This window comes from Cyprinodon tularosa, unplaced genomic scaffold, assembly GCF_016077235.1.
Source record: "Cyprinodon tularosa strain WSP-4 unplaced genomic scaffold, ASM1607723v1 ctg291, whole genome shotgun sequence".
In the NCBI taxonomy this organism is placed as follows: Eukaryota; Metazoa; Chordata; class Actinopteri; order Cyprinodontiformes; family Cyprinodontidae; genus Cyprinodon; species Cyprinodon tularosa.
Genome location: NW_024038998.1, coordinates 35053 through 50204, shown reverse-complemented (window position 1 = coordinate 50204; position 15152 = coordinate 35053). Strand labels below are relative to the sequence as shown.

General features: G+C 36.1%; 2 protein-coding genes across 4 annotated transcripts; one reads left to right on the top strand and one right to left on the bottom strand.

The window, feature by feature from the left end:
• Positions 1-3748: 3748 nt before the first annotated feature.
• sgk2b (serum/glucocorticoid regulated kinase 2b) lies at positions 3749-7851 on the top strand. Of its 2 annotated transcripts, none has more exons than XM_038291049.1 (12): positions 3749-3916; positions 4208-4283; positions 4470-4539; positions 4645-4670; positions 4967-5024; positions 5099-5182; positions 5261-5392; positions 5480-5592; positions 6812-7031; positions 7131-7215; positions 7367-7456; positions 7530-7673. In XM_038291049.1, the coding sequence occupies exons 1-11, from the start codon at positions 3850-3852 to the stop codon at positions 7450-7452; spliced, it is 1017 nt and encodes a 338-aa protein (XP_038146977.1). In that variant the 5' UTR covers positions 3749-3849; the 3' UTR covers positions 7453-7456; positions 7530-7673. The 2 variants fall into 2 exon arrangements, with proteins under 2 accessions (XP_038146977.1, XP_038146976.1); XM_038291048.1 differs by having other exon boundaries at positions 3750-3916; positions 7131-7286; positions 7530-7851.
• Positions 7852-9563: 1712 nt separating this feature from the next.
• LOC119787277 (transmembrane protein 244-like) lies at positions 9564-13106 on the bottom strand. Of its 2 annotated transcripts, none has more exons than XM_038291051.1 (6): positions 12948-13106; positions 12174-12259; positions 10211-10284; positions 9989-10114; positions 9853-9897; positions 9564-9770 (listed from the first exon to the last, which is right to left on the bottom strand). In XM_038291051.1, the coding sequence occupies exons 2-6, from the start codon at positions 12203-12205 to the stop codon at positions 9676-9678; spliced, it is 372 nt and encodes a 123-aa protein (XP_038146979.1). In that variant the 5' UTR covers positions 12206-12259; positions 12948-13106; the 3' UTR covers positions 9564-9675. The 2 variants fall into 2 exon arrangements, with proteins under 2 accessions (XP_038146979.1, XP_038146978.1); XM_038291050.1 differs by lacking the exon at positions 12948-13106 and adding an exon at positions 12593-12936.
• Between the last annotated feature and the right edge of the window lie 2046 nt (positions 13107-15152).

Genomic DNA, 15152 nt, shown 5'->3' with positions numbered 1-15152 from the left:
GTTTGGAAGTGAATATCTAAGTACCTGGAGCCATGAAAGATAACTTTTAAACAGCTGCTAGTTTAGGATTTGGCATGTAGGCATTCTGCTTTTTTGTTTGGTCGTATATATTAAATGTTTTCAACATTTACCTACAACAGTTGTGTTTTTTGTGACTGAAAGAAAATTATATCTTTATATCCAGCACCAGACATTAAGTCCACCCATGCATCCAAAACAACAATACAACGTTTTGACAGGAAAAAAATGTTTTAGATTGTCCTAGCCATTGTTCAGAACATTTCGGCGGTCATCTGCAGACAAGAGATGTCCTCACAATTTGTGGCATTTGAAGAATCTTAGGTGCAAATATCTCTAAATTCCTAATGATCAGTCTCCTGCGCTGAAGATCAAGCAAATACAGAGAGTACCTTTGGCAAAGAAAGGAGTTTTTATTTTTATTTTTTTAAAGAAACAAATTCTATAGGATTTATAATTGAAACTGGTCAAGAAGCCCGGGTGAAGAAAAGGCAGTGTAATGGTGCAACAGAAAGAGAGGACAAAAAAAATGTGGTTTTAAAAAAGAATCTATGTAAATCTAAATAAAAACCAGTGAGTTTAAATACAGATGGTAAACTCTACAAGACGACTGAACCACAGAAGCTGATCACTTCTACAGCCTCTCCCTCTCCTCTTGATGTCATCCTGGATAACACTCTGTCATTCAACTACAGTATCACATTAATAACATCAGCCGCTCTGCCTGTTTTCACCTCTGAAACAGTCGTTGTCTTCGTCCCTCTCATTCCCTACCGTCTGCTACCGTTGTCGTCCATAGCCTGGTCATGCAATGATTGCTGCAACTTTCTTCTTTTTAGTCTTCCTTAGAAATCCCTCCATAAGCTTCAGTTGGTCTAGCAATCAGCAGCTCAATTAGTTATAAACCCCCTCATTCCATCATATCACCCCAGTCCTGAAATACCTTCACGGGTTTCCTATCAGCTTCAGAATCGAGTTCACAATCCTCCCGTTTGCTTTCAAGGTTATCCATATGCTCCCCCATACCTCTCAGTTCCCCTTCAGATTACTACCCCTTCATTAGATCTTCATCTTTCATCCGCCTTGTTGAGCCTCCAGCCCCCCTCCTCACCATGGGGAGCAGGTCTTTTTTCCTGCTCTGCTCCCAAACTCTGGAATTCACTCCCATCTGATATTTGTTATGTTGAAACTTTACCTCTGTAGAAATCAAGGCTAAAATCTCATCTGTTCCAGACTGCAAACCTCCACTGCCTGCCTCCACTGCTTTTAATATAGTGTATATTGTATGATAGTTTGTATAGCTAACTGTTTTACAGTGTCATTGGGTGTCCTGGAAGCCACTATATGAAATGTATTATTATTTACATACAAATTTGTTTGCTTAAAATGGTGATTTTTTACCTTAAATCTTTCAAATCATCAACATTTTTCAAATGAATTAAATCCTGCTGTATTTACGTGCTATAGAGTACATTCACTCTCTGAGTAGTGAGAAAAGATTTTTCCAGTCGGAGTAACTGCTGTTACTGGTTACAGTCTCCAGACTGTATCAGGGTCTTAAAACTGGGTCAGCAATGACACGACCCTCGATGACAAATGTCTAGAGCTCTGTCAGGAATTTACACACAGTACGGTTTCCAGGAAGCAAAAATAGCCCTAAACGTAGGTACATTGGTAAACTGAGGAGCAGATCAAAAAAAGCTGAACCTAACTGTAAAATCAGGGCAACACATGGTCGCAGCACGTGCTCCTATCAGTACTGCTACCCGCTTGACTTCCTGGAGGTATGCAGTGTGCTTCCACACTTTGAATTGAGTGGCATATTTATAGCCACTTGTCTTTTGTGGAGATCTTTAGAAAATGCATTTCTTTAGAGTTTTCAGGTCAGATCATCAAATTAAATGTAGTATGAAAAATAAAAACAATGATTCCTTTGGATTTAATGTCTTGTGATTAAATTTCACTTATCACACTCATGCCTGATTAATCCAAGAGATTGATGTAATTGATAATTTTGACATTTTCCATGCAAAAGGGAAAAAGCAACATTTAAGGCTATTCTTTTTCAGCCATCTTGAGGTTTCAGGAATTTATTTACAGCCAATAAACATCAACTGGATAATGTATGGGAAATTTGTGTATCTCTCAATCTAAAGCATTGTAGGCCAAAAAAAAAAAAAAAAAGAGAATGGGTAAAAAAAAGGATATACTGAAGAGCTAAAAGGCCAAAACCACTGTTGACGAAAAACAACACAAAGGCCTATTTCACTTTTACCAAACCATCCTGATTATTTTTGAAAATTTCTGACCGGACTAAAGTGAAACTGTGGAAAGTTTTCATCCAGTTATTTCTAGATGAAAAGTAACGTCATAAAAGCACAACTTAGAATCACCCTTGAGGTTATACCAAGAGGTGGAAGTGTGTCAGGTTACCTTTTCTGCTGCTCAGTAACCTTCCATTTTGTACTCTTTCAGTTAATGCTGGGGGGAATGTCTGGCCATCAGTTTGTGACCCTGAGCTTAACCCTTTATATGGCAAGTTACCATTTTTGATCACTTGCCTTACTAATGGAGTCCCCCTGTCCTGCAGTGAGGTCTAGAAGCACTAGATCTATATCCAGCCATTCAGCAAAGATCCGCCTACATGGCTGTACATCTTATTTTGGCATTTGACCATTTAGATTACCTACTGGAAATTAAGTTTAAAAATAAAAGTTAACAATTCAAGAAAAAAAGGTAACAAGCTAACTGAAAAGTTAAAAAGTAAAGTAAAGAACTTAATAAGCCTAGTTATCAATTGTATTTAGGTATAAAGTACCAAATGTCAGTGCCAGTATAAGCATTAATGCCTCTAAGGTTATGTTGGACCAAAAAAAAATGTGTTCCTTTCATCCTGAGTGTTTTTTTAAATGAATTTCTTATAGAATAACTTTTGTTATTTTTCTTAACATATAGGGGCAAGTTGGCGTTTCCTGTTATTAAATTGATATTAATTTTTGCCATCAAAATATCCATATTTTTATAATGTAACAAAGGTAATAAGGTCTAGTCCTGGATTCCAATAACACTATTGGCTGAAATTTTTGATTTTCAAAGTATTTCGCTGAGTGTCCTATAAAGGGTTAAGAAAACATGAAATAAGCAACAGGGCAATGCTCTGAAGCACACTGATAACTTCAACTCTGGCTCAAAAGAAGAGAAAGTTTTGTATCCTAAACTATATCAGGCCTTTCATGCTTTAAAAATCTGTCAAACTCCAAAGCAATAAAGCAAAAAAAAAAAAAAAAAAAAAAAAAACTACCAAAGTTCATCCAAAGGAATGTAAAGGACTCTTTGTTAACCAAAAGGCGATATGGTAGTTTTGTCAGTAGACAGCTAACCCCTAGTCCTAGACATGCAAATCTGGATGTGCTCTGGCTCTCTTCCAGTCATGGACCTTGCACCCCCTCCATGTGCCTGGATACTTTACAGTAACTGCATAGGATCTGTAGTAAGCACTACTATAGAAGCTGTCCTCCTCAAACCTCAATAACTAATAAGAAAATCAAAGTTCACCAGTCCTAAAAAGTTTAAACAACGTTTATGAAACCCATGAACCATTTGTAGAAATACATTCTTCAGATAATAGCTGAGCGACGCTCGTGACAAGCCACACATGCTGTTTTTATCAAATATCCGAGGGAGCTTGAACGCACCGCATAGTGCGTCAACGGTGTTAAATTGAGCAGCAGAGTCAGTGAAGTTTCAGAGGGTCCAGTTTACTCCGCATGGTCTAATCAGACCAGCTGCTGTTCTCTGTGGAATTTTATTTTCAAATAAAATTTCCTCCTGATGACTCTGACTGAAGAACGACCGATGACTTATGCCAAAATGAAGGGGCTTGTCTCATTTATATCAGGTAGGACAGTTTTTATTTAAAAGCTAATTAAAAGAAAAATGTGCTTAAATTTGACCGGTTGCGTGGGAAAAGAAAATGCAAAATATTATTGTATAACTTAAGTACAATGCTTGTTACTTCTTATATTACTAACACAATAGTTTAGTACAAAATTGTGTTCTTATATTATTTTGCATTTCCAAAAAACTATTAAATTTGGATTTATGCTTATGTGACCTCAGTGACAGCAACAGATTTCATCCAGCTCGTTTGATCTGACGTCATTTACTTTCTCCTCCCTCTGTCCTACAGATGTGCTGAAAGAGAAAAAAGTGGGCTTCAGCGATTTCTTACACAAAATTGTTTCCACACAGAAACCCTGCAAAAAGCAAGTTAAAAAAATACATATATATATATATATATATATATATATATATATATATATATATATATATATATATATATATATATATATATATATATATATATATATATAATTTTGTTGTTGTTTTGTTTTTGTCCTGCTATTTAAATCAGAATGTAAGCCAATGTCTGCTTGACTTCCTTATTAAAGCTTGGATACCCAGAAACTACTGAAGAGACAAAACAAATGTAGGAGACGCAAGGAGGAAAAGGCTGATTCAGTGAGTTCAGATCATTTTAGAAGACACTGCTGTGGTGTAGACAGGGAATGAAACCCAACCCCGCCTTCTAACCCCCACCCTCTTCTGTGTCTTATTTTGTTTCAGAGGCCAGTGAACACAGAAACGTCAAAGTGAGTCAAGCCCCTCTGAAAGTAGTATTCTTAATAAAAGAACTGTTGTAGAGAAACCCTTTCTTTTAGTCAATTTAGAGGTGCAGTGAAGGTCCCCTAACTGTCTCCTAACCTTGTGAGCCCACATCACAGGTTATGGGATTAGTATTATAATGTTTTTTTTTAGAATAACAAAAACTGTTATTTTATCTTTTGGCTTAATTTAGTTTTATTATAATATTATCTGTATACACCTCTTTAAATAATTAATTTATTTCTTGTTTCTTTCAACTATCTTCTGCCAATGTCTTAATCAGGGTGAACCCATCAGACTTTGACTACCTCAAAGTTATTGGCACAGGAAGCTTTGGAAAGGTATTTTTATCCATTTACCTATTTTTTTTATTATAAAAGTTTGGCAATAATAACTGAAATGACGTATATAACAGGTGTTGCTGGCAAGACACAGGAAACAAGGAGGTTACTACGCAGTTAAAGTTCTGGACAAGCAGATGATCATCCAGAGGGAAGAGGTTTGTCTTTTTGTTTTATGGTGTATATTTTTCCATCTTGATGTCTGCTTGTTTATCTAATTGGTTATCTGTCTGCAGCAAAGGCATGTGATGGTTGAAAGAAATGTACTCCTGAAGGGACTAAAACATCCGTTCCTAGTTGGGCTCCATTTCTCCTTCCAGACACCAAAGACTCTTTACTTTGTCCTGGACTTTGTAAATGGAGGGGAGGTATGTGGATTCAAGTAATCCAATGTACAAACTGTCTGAAAATGTGCAGGGAGCCTTCATGTCTGTTTGTTAAACCCTTTCTTTCAGCTGTTCTACCACCTGCAGAGAGAGGGTTCATTTTCAGAGCCCCGAGCTGCTTTCTATGCGGCAGAGATAGCAGCTGCACTCGGCTACCTTCACTCTTTGAGCATCGTTTACAGGTGAGAAAACGGTTAAAAACAGATATGAAATAAATATTAGAATTTTATGAATTATAAAAATAAGTAAAATGACAGTTGGGTAGTAACTAGTTACATTAACTTTACAAATTTTTTGACAATAATATATATTTAGGAGTAGTTTTAATGCATCATAGTTTTTACTATGAATAATATCTTTTTGAGTGTTTGGTCTCCATCCATTGTGAGTAACTTGTCGTCTGTTTTAAATAAAAGCACTCCATACAATGATATACAGTTATGGTTTGTGTTAAATCAGTGTTCCTTTTTCGCTGCAAAAAGTTAACTCAATATCTGATCGACCTGAATATTAAAGGATAAATATTACTGGAGGTATTTGAAACTGTAATAACATGTATACATTACCTACTGGGAGGACTAGCTTTCTTCATTTTAAAGTAGAAAATAAAGTGTTTCTTTTGCCTAGATTTATTATCAATCATGGTATTTATTTGTTTTATAATCATATTATTATAGTATTATTTGATGCTAAATGCAAAGTTATAGGGAATTGGGATCTTTCAAATTCCAGAATCTGGACCTAACTTTACAAATTTTGCACGCAATAGTGAATCAGACGTAATCAGTTACTCAGTACTTGAGCAGCATTTTTACAAATAGTTTTTTACTTTTACCTGTGACTTTTTTTTAATTTTATCTATTTATTTTTTTTAGTTAGTTCAAATTTTGGGTATTCTACCCACCTGTGACCAAATCAACCAAATGGTAGCTAATGTACCAGATATACTTGGTAGGAATATAGATCCACATAAATCCCTGAAAACAGTTTTTTATTTTATTTTAAACCAATTAATTTGCCAAATAAGTTACCTAAATGGTTATTGTGTCCTTTATATAAACTATAGTTTAGTCTGAAGAACTTGTTCAGGGAAATGGATGCCTTCTATCGAGGACTTTGTATTTTAGTAAAAGTGAAATATTGCTGGAATGTTTTGATTAGAACAGAACAGAACATGAAAAAATAAAAACAGCTTAAGTATTTTTCCAAAATTATATATCAATATAATTTTTGAATGAAAAAAACATAAATTACTGAATAATTGAGCCTAATGATAATAACTTATTGCCTGATAAATGTTGGGTTACTTAATAATTTTTAGGACAATTACCTTCAGAGTTTTAAATTCTTCTCCTAGTTGTAGACTGGACGCACATCTCATCTGTATGTATTTCTGTACAGAGACCTCAAACCCGAAAACATCCTACTGGACAGCGAGGGTCACGTGATGCTGACAGACTTTGGTCTTTGTAAAGAAGGAGTTGCTGTTGGTGGGATGACTCACACCTTCTGTGGGACCCCAGAGTATCTGGCTCCAGAGGTTCTGCTGGGCCAGCCATACAGCCCAGCAGTGGACTGGTGGGGACTTGGAGCTGTGCTGTTTGAGATGCTGTCTGGACTGGTCAGTCTCATTGGGTTAAAGTGCCTCAGGGTGGGCGTGGGGTTCACTTCCCTCCTCTGCCTTTTGATCTTACCCTATCATCCTGTTTTCTCTTCCCAGCCTCCATTTTACAGCCGCAGCAGACTGGAGATGTTGGAAAATATCCTCTACGCTCCACTGCGGCTGCCCAGCGGCCTGTCTAAAGGTGCCCATTCCCTATTAAAGGGGTTGTTAGAAAGAAACATTTCCAAGCGGTTAGGCCAGAGGCTCGACGTTGTAAGTGTGCGAACAGAACATAGAGAAATAACAGTGTGTAAAAAGGCGCAGCTCAACAGGAGCTCATGTCGTGTTTTCAGGAGGAGCTGAAGGGGCATTACTTCTTTGCTTCCATCAACTGGGACGACCTGGTAGCCAGAAAACTGAGGCCTCCGTTCATCCCTAGAGTGGTATGAAGAATTCAGAGAATGAACAGAACTTCTATCTGTAAGGTGCAGGTTTGATTCTTTTTCTCTTTTCTAGTCGGGTCCTTGTGACGTGTGCTACATCGCTCCTGAGTTTACGCAGCAGCCTGTCCCTGTTCCCGTGAACGAGAGGGTAGAAGCAGCTGCAGCCGGCGCAACATTTCCTGGATTCTCCTTCATGAACCCGGCAGAGTACATGGCAGCAGAGGCAGTTTCATAATGCCATCACATCCTCTGGGAGCATGATGGTTTAAATATTAACTAAGTTATATTTTATTTATTGGATTGTCCTTTTTTGTACCTGTACAGAATACATATGCCCTAAAATGGCATGTTTTATTAATTGCAATTAAATAAATTGTGACATTTGTAAATTTTCACTGATTTCTCAGTTTGAGTTGCTTATTGGTTAAAGTCAGGTTAATATTTCAAATATCTTTTATGTAACTTGAACCAGAGAGGGTTCGTATACAGGGATGACAAGAACGCAGGTCTAAACAGGTTTATTTTTAAAATATGTTTATAGTTTTGATTGCACAGATCCCATTTTACAAATACATTCACTTAATACAGCATATCTTACTGGCTTTCTTAACACTGAATACTTTGAGACGGAAGCAGAATACATGATAAGCAAAATAGAGACAGCTCCAGGATTTATGGAAAAACAATTCAATGCTATTCTTAGAACAAATACAAACAGGATCTACTTTGGGTTGTGACAAAAGAGTTCAGCTGTTTCAGAAATTGAAACAGATTTATCACACAAGGGGATACTCTTTCTGATGACTATGACTTGCAGTTAGATAAAATACAAAAATAAAAGACCAATAAAAATCATTTTCAGCACAGAAATGCCATAGTTTATACCAGGGGTCTTCAACTATTGTCCAGCATGATGAAGATGTTTTCCTGCCTCCACACAACTAACTTTGATAAAAGGACGGACCTGCATGGTCTACACAGTCATGGGGAAGACAACTGACCTCCACAGGTGTAACCCGATAAGGATTGTTAAAGAGGTGAGCTGCTTCCATACTGCTGCGTCCAAGTGTATCAATACAATATTTAGTGCAAGATAGATTATGTGCACTTGAATGGTGGTTGTGCAGAAAAGCTCATTTAAGAATTTGGGGAATATTTAAAGACTGAGCTGCAACTGGAATCAGCCTCTAAAGGACCACCACAGATAGACGGTATGAAGGACAAGAGCTACAACTCTTTATCATATCCTGTTGTAAAGTCACTCCTAAATCAGAGTTAGTGTCAGCGGCTTCCTTTGGCTTTTCTAGGCAAGGACTAAACTGGTACTTTACTGGTATTGGGTTATGGCAAACTTTTTTTCAGGGTTGAGGTCCTTTTAATTACAGGTGCAATAAAAAATATGTGTTAAAGTGCAACACGGTTGCCGGCTGTTTCCTTTTTGTTTCTTATAACTGTGATGCGTATTACTTACAGGTAAAGAGGAAATTACCAGGGAATCATGCAGCCATTTATCAGAAAATGTATGCACAATTCATGCTTCTCTCTGCTGTGGAGATGCTGATTTTCTTTTCTGATAAACGTCTGCTCTCACTACCTAGAGAACCAAAAGCTGGTTTGATGACCATGTTGTTCCTCTCTGGTCAGTGAACTACCTTGATGTGAGCCCTGTAGATCACCTGTGGGTTGTTATTGAAAATAAGCAATTTGGGGATTTGTTTACCTGTAGCTACAATAATCTAAATTGCAAGAAATAATGGTTTGCCATTTTTGAATCTGTGTATCATTTTTTTTTTATGAGAGGCAGAAAATATTGCACTCTTATGCAATATTGTAAATTGTTGAAATGTATATTTAGATACTTGAGAAAAAGATACAATGACTGAATTATAAGAACACAATACAGAGCTGCCTTTCTCCCCACATATTGCTGCAGACCTTTAGTGAGTTGCTTAGGGAAAAAAAAAAGTATTTTTGTCTCTAACAAGAAAAACGGGTTGATTACAAACACTTATGGTTGCGTAAATGTCTGGAATGTCGTCGTGTGGAAACAGAAAGTTTATAAAAGTAGTAATTTGTAAAAAAAAAAAAAAAAAAAAAAAAAAAAATCCTTAGGTTTTCTATTTCAGTTAAATCAACTGGTGTCCCAAAGTCAACAGGATAAATACAAATGATAGATTAACTTTTTTGATTGTAAACTAATTAGCTGCTTTTCTGGCCTGTCAGTAGTAGCTGAAGGTGGCATAGCTCTGCTCGCTTTGGCATGTAAAGTAAGCTATCAGTTGACCGTTACAAATCATCAGAAACAAGCCGCTTCCTGTGGAGAAAGTAAGACAGAAAATGAATAAAGAACACTGAGGCGGGAGGTTTTTATCATTTGATTAATTTGTTGCTCTCACCTAAAGCCAGCCACCACTGCCATACTGTAGGAAACTCTAACATCACTGCAAAGTAGAAGCAAAACATGCCATCACACTACAGGTTTTGGGATTCAGGTGTGCAAACAGGTAGATGTAGTTTAGGGTTCTTGCTCACCCAGGCTGGTGATTATTACATGGAGAAATGTGACGGTGAGGGCATAGTCCCAAACCCTCCTCCTCACCACCGCAGCAAACAGAATACCACTACAGAAGTATGTGAGCTCCAAGGAGAGAAGGTTGACTGGAGGAGAGAAGAAAAGTGATGAAATCCATCATGTATACAAATCGGACCCTCAGGGCCGTAGATGATCATACTGGCCTCATGTCATGTGCCCACCCAGGTATTTGGAGTTGGACTCAGCAGGTTCAGTTTTGAAATCAAAAGGAATCAGCCCGTCAAATTGATCCAATCTATGAGGAAACATTAAGAGTGAAAGTCTTCTGTTTTTATCATCTACAGTAAACTCAAAATAGATCTCAGTATGTAGAGTATTTTACAATAAACACTCTACTTTATAAATGGCTTTTGATAACTCTTAAATATATATATTTATAAATAATGGAAAGACTCACACGATTAACACAAAAGAATAAAAACTTGCAAAAGACTGGGAAATATGGACAATGTATGAGTGATTCCAGAAGGATCTTATTTGCTTGTTTTCAATTTCACATTATTTTTATTTATTATACCCTGTTATTTGTTTACTATTTTTGAGATTATTGTTTTTAATCCATACTGACTTTTGTTAAATTGCAATATGTAATAAGGGTAGACCAATAACAAAAATAGGAAAAATAATTTTAAAAATATGATGCTTATGTTTGCCACAAAAAATAATTCAAATTTAAAAGGAAACTATATCTTAAAAAAAAAAAAAAAGAATTTTCTGTTCAAACAGATTTTTTTTCTTTCTTTCTTGTCCGTGTTGACAAAGTCAATTTTTCTTTAATTTTGTGGAGAACTTAATAAAATAAATTACAATATTTAGAAACTGGAATGAAATTAAATTAAACATAATATCCCATAGTATTATGACTACCTTAACATAAAAATCCATCTTTAATGAGATAAAAGGAAAGCCGCATTTAGTCCTACCCTATATTATTAAGCTTTTATTACTTTGTCATAATCTAAGGTGGAAAAAATACGAAATGAAATCATATTATAGAAAATTTATCAGGTGGGGAAAATTGTTTTCTTTTTGTTAAGAGATATCTTAAGAAATAATTGTTAAAAGAAACACATATCTGGGGCGAAAATACATCTAACTTTCCCTTTACGTTAAATGTTAATGCTGTGTATTTACTTTTTTTTTTTTATCTTATCTATTTCAGCTTATGCTTAACTTTTCAGCAACAGTCAACATGGGTCCGATCTGAAAAAAAGGTTCAAAATGAAAAAAATAAAATAAAAATCACCTCACACTTACTGTAAGGTGGAGGATCTATGATGATGAGGGTCTGTTTCTCTAAAAACCCTCCGAAACTTGATAAAATATGGATTTGTCAATATTTTGAAACTGTAGAGGATTCTGAATAAAAATAGGTGGAATTGACGAGTGAACAATTAATTTGAACTTAAAATGTATAGCTAGTTAACGCCACTGTCTTTATGCCTGAGCCTTGTGAGATATCACACAAAAAGGTAATGTGATGTCTTTTCCAATATATTTTTTTCAAGGCTGCACTTTAAAAAAAAGATGAAAATTTCCAGAGAGCTGTTCCAAACGAAATTTCTTTTTGTTTTAAACTGGTGTAAACAAAATGACAAATAAAATCTGTCTAAGTCTTTATCGGAAGTATATGGTACAATATTAAAACAAAGGCCCTAAACTGTTTTTTTCCTACTGAAAATAATATTATTCAAATGAAAAGTTTTATGTTTTATTATTATTTTTATTTCTTATTTTAGGGGTGATATTAGGTAACTAGATTATTTTAGTTAATGGCATACCTTTATTGGGGTTTCTACTGGTAATATATATGTAACAACAAATTAATAATCTAATAGGGCATTTAGATGCTGCTGTGCAAAACGTGAGTTAAGTGAGGCAAAGATCCATAAAAAGACCTTATATATTAAATTAACTAAAACGCTGTTGTTGCTGTTGTTGTTGTTTTTTTACTAACCTGTTTTAACATTGATTAATTTCCTTTTTTTCCTGTTTAATAACTGATTAATTAAATGTGTCTTTTTTGCAAAAAGGGGAGCATGCAGGAGCCTCACTGCTGCTTAGCTGCCTATATTAAGTAGGTTGGGCTTGTGGTTTTACGCATGCGTGTGACGCTTCTACTACCTGAAAGCTCCGAAGCAAACACTCCCGATCATGTAGAAAAGGGAATAAAATATGAGCAGACACAGCAGCAGATTGATCAGCACGGTCTGTGGTGGAGAAAGACAGAAAAAACAAGGCTTATTTATTAACAAGATCCCAATCCCAATCCCAGTCAGCAATGCCTCCTGCCAATCTGACCTGAAGCTGAGCATGCACATTTTAGAAGGTTGCTGTGCAGAGAGGGATCCTAACCCATTGGCAGCAGCTGGCCAGCTGCTGAACCGATGAACGAATCAAAACATTCAAATATGTCGCATGATCCTAAACCAGGACGGGTTGCTATTACTGCGTATTATTCCCTCTGTCCATACAACCAGCCCTACACTTCAGCACAAGGATTGTACGCAAACAGCAGCACATCACAATCTATTGCTTCCTACCTTTGAATCGACCGCTGTGCCTTTGAATGCCATTTCACATCTTGTTGATTTGTTGTTGCTTACTGTAATACAGGACGATGCAATCTGCAATGTGCCGTTAATCCTATGGAAACTGGATCACTTGCGCCATCTAGCGAGCAAATATTATAAGGACCGCCGCTCCGCCGCTTTTACTCCCAAGATGTGCTCATAATCACCGCGTCATGAGTATCTACCCAATAGGGTATGAAATATGAGGTTTTATAGATACCTAGTTCTGAATGCCCTAAATAAATAATCTATCTATCTACCTATCTATCCCTTAATTCATCTGGCTTCATCTTTGAGGGCTCCATTTCGTAACGTTCGCGCTTACTCCATAAATAAAACTGCAGAAGCCATTGACTGAACCTCCGTCCACATCACACGTTGCACATGCTGCTCCTACTTGTTGACACTGTGTCCTTTCCTCGGTGAAATACTGAAGTCAAGCCAGCCTCCGCATCGGAAACGAAAGTCAAGCCAGCCTTTTATTGGTCACGCATACGCTATGAAATACGGTACCAACCCTGGCATGGACCTTTCAAAGTAAAACCGATCATTTTAACGTTTATTAACTAGAACTAGTACATACACACATATTCTGGTCTAAAAATTATTTGTTATGTGTTTCTGTGAATATGGATATGTGATAAAGATTTTAGTTAGTGTTCTACATGGTTAATTTGTGCACTTTCTTTTAGAATGCTGATGCATTTTACCTAAGTTTCAGTTGTTATTAAACCAAAACTTTGTTTCCAGTTACTGATTTCAATTAAGGGTGACAGTAGGACACCTTTAGCAGCTTTTTCCAAAGGTGATAAAGGGTTGATGTGGGAAAATTAAAGCATTTCAAAATCTGTAAAATTGGGGATTTAAAAAAAAAAAAAAAAAGTTTCTGTGAATATCACCAAGAATCTCCATGTTTCAAATTACTGAATTCACTTCAGGGTGGCAGTGGGGCACCCCTAGACACTTCTGACCAGAGGTTATGAAAGTTTAATGTGGAATTTCAAAACTAAAGCCTTTCGAACTCTGTAAAACATGTCTATTTTATTTAAATTGCTGTCAATGTTGCTGAGAAGCCCCCTGTTAGTGTGAATATTGCTGATAAGCCCAATGTTTCAAGTCACCCATTTGACTTCAGGGTGAAAATAGGGCACCTCTGGATGCTTATCATCAATGGTCATCCATATCTGATGCTGAGTTTCAAAATTAAAGCCTCTCAGATTTTGTAAAATAGATCAGTTTTATCTGTTTCTATAAATATTTGTGAGCAATCCTTTGTTCACAATCACTGATTTTAGCTCAGGATGACAGTAGGACAGCCCTAGTAACTGGTAAGCAGTTATGTCCTCCTAGCTGCTTATGATATCTACAAATGTCATTAAGATCTAATGTGAAATTTCACAATAGCATCTAAAAAAAACAACTCTAAATATGGTCACTTTTATCTAAGTTGTTAATTTGTATATCATGAATGGCCCAGGTTAAGTGATTAAAAACAGAGCAAGAAAAGGTTTGATATTTTCTAATGTCCTGGAGAGGGTAGTTTTGACACGGGTCCAGTTACTGAAAAAGAAAAAAAAAAGGCTTTCTGATCCCCTACAGTTATTATTTTATTCAGAAGTGATTTGCGAAGTTAATTTTTCATTTATTTATTTTACAGAATACATCTAAAGCTTTGAGATATTATGTTTAATTTGAAAATGTATGAAGGATAAATGGCTAGAATGCCTGTTGACACAATGGACACCACTGATGATTAATCCTGAAATTCTGTTTTAGATTTAGCCCAGAAGTATTAAAGCTACGGTCCTCCTGCAAAAGGACTAACTGGACCAATAACCAGAAGCTAAAAAAGGACCTGGACATCAATACAGCTAAACAAAATGAAACTAAATTAGTGAACCCAGAACTTTAACCACCAACTTTCAGCTACCCCTTTTGGAAGTGGAAGTTTTACTTTACCATGCTCATGGAAACACAATACAGATTTTAAGAGGTTTTAATTCTGAAATCCCACAAGATCCCACAGACCTTGATGAACTTTGATGAAAAGTATCTAGGGGTGCCCTACTGTCACTATGAATGGAAATCAGTAAACAGGGAGTTTCTTCACAATAGTCACAAACACAAAAAATATCCAAATTTTAGAGATTTTAAAGGGGTTTAATTTTGAAATCCCACATTATACCTTCATGATATTTGGTGAGAAGCATCTAGGAGTTTGTTACTGCCACTCTAAAATGAAATCAATAACTAAATAAAAGAGAGTTTCTTAGAAATATTGACAGCAACACAGAGAAAAGTGACTAATATCACATATTTTGAGGGGCTTTAATTTTGAAACTAAACTATGACCTTAACCTTGGTGAGAAGCATGTAGGGGTGCCATACTCTCTCCCTGAAATGAATTCTGTAACTGGAAATAGGGAGTTTCTTAGCAGTACTTACAGAAACATAGATAAAAGTGAACACCTTTACAAGCTCTGAGAAACTAAAGTTTGAAATACCACAGGAGACCATGATATTGGATGAG

Bases quoted from the DNA above. Each gene is read 5' to 3' on its own strand.
- sgk2b (XM_038291048.1), top strand. From the start codon at position 3,850: ATGACTCTGACTGAAGAACGACCGATGACTTATGCCAAAATGAAGGGG. The intron at 4,284-4,469 runs GCAAGTTAAAAA...TCCTTATTAAAG, and splicing joins ACACAGAAACCCTGCAAAAA to CTTGGATACCCAGAAACTAC. The intron at 5,593-6,811 runs GTGAGAAAACGG...ATTTCTGTACAG, and splicing joins TCTTTGAGCATCGTTTACAG to AGACCTCAAACCCGAAAACA.
- LOC119787277 (XM_038291050.1), bottom strand. From the start codon at position 12,625: ATGGCATTCAAAGGCACAGCGGTCGATTCAAAG. The intron at 10,285-12,173 runs GTAGTAGAAGCG...GTTTCCTCATAG, and splicing joins GTTTGCTTCGGAGCTTTCAG to ATTGGATCAATTTGACGGGC. The intron at 10,115-10,210 runs GTGGGCACATGA...TCTCTCCTCCAG, and splicing joins GTCCAACTCCAAATACCTGG to TCAACCTTCTCTCCTTGGAG.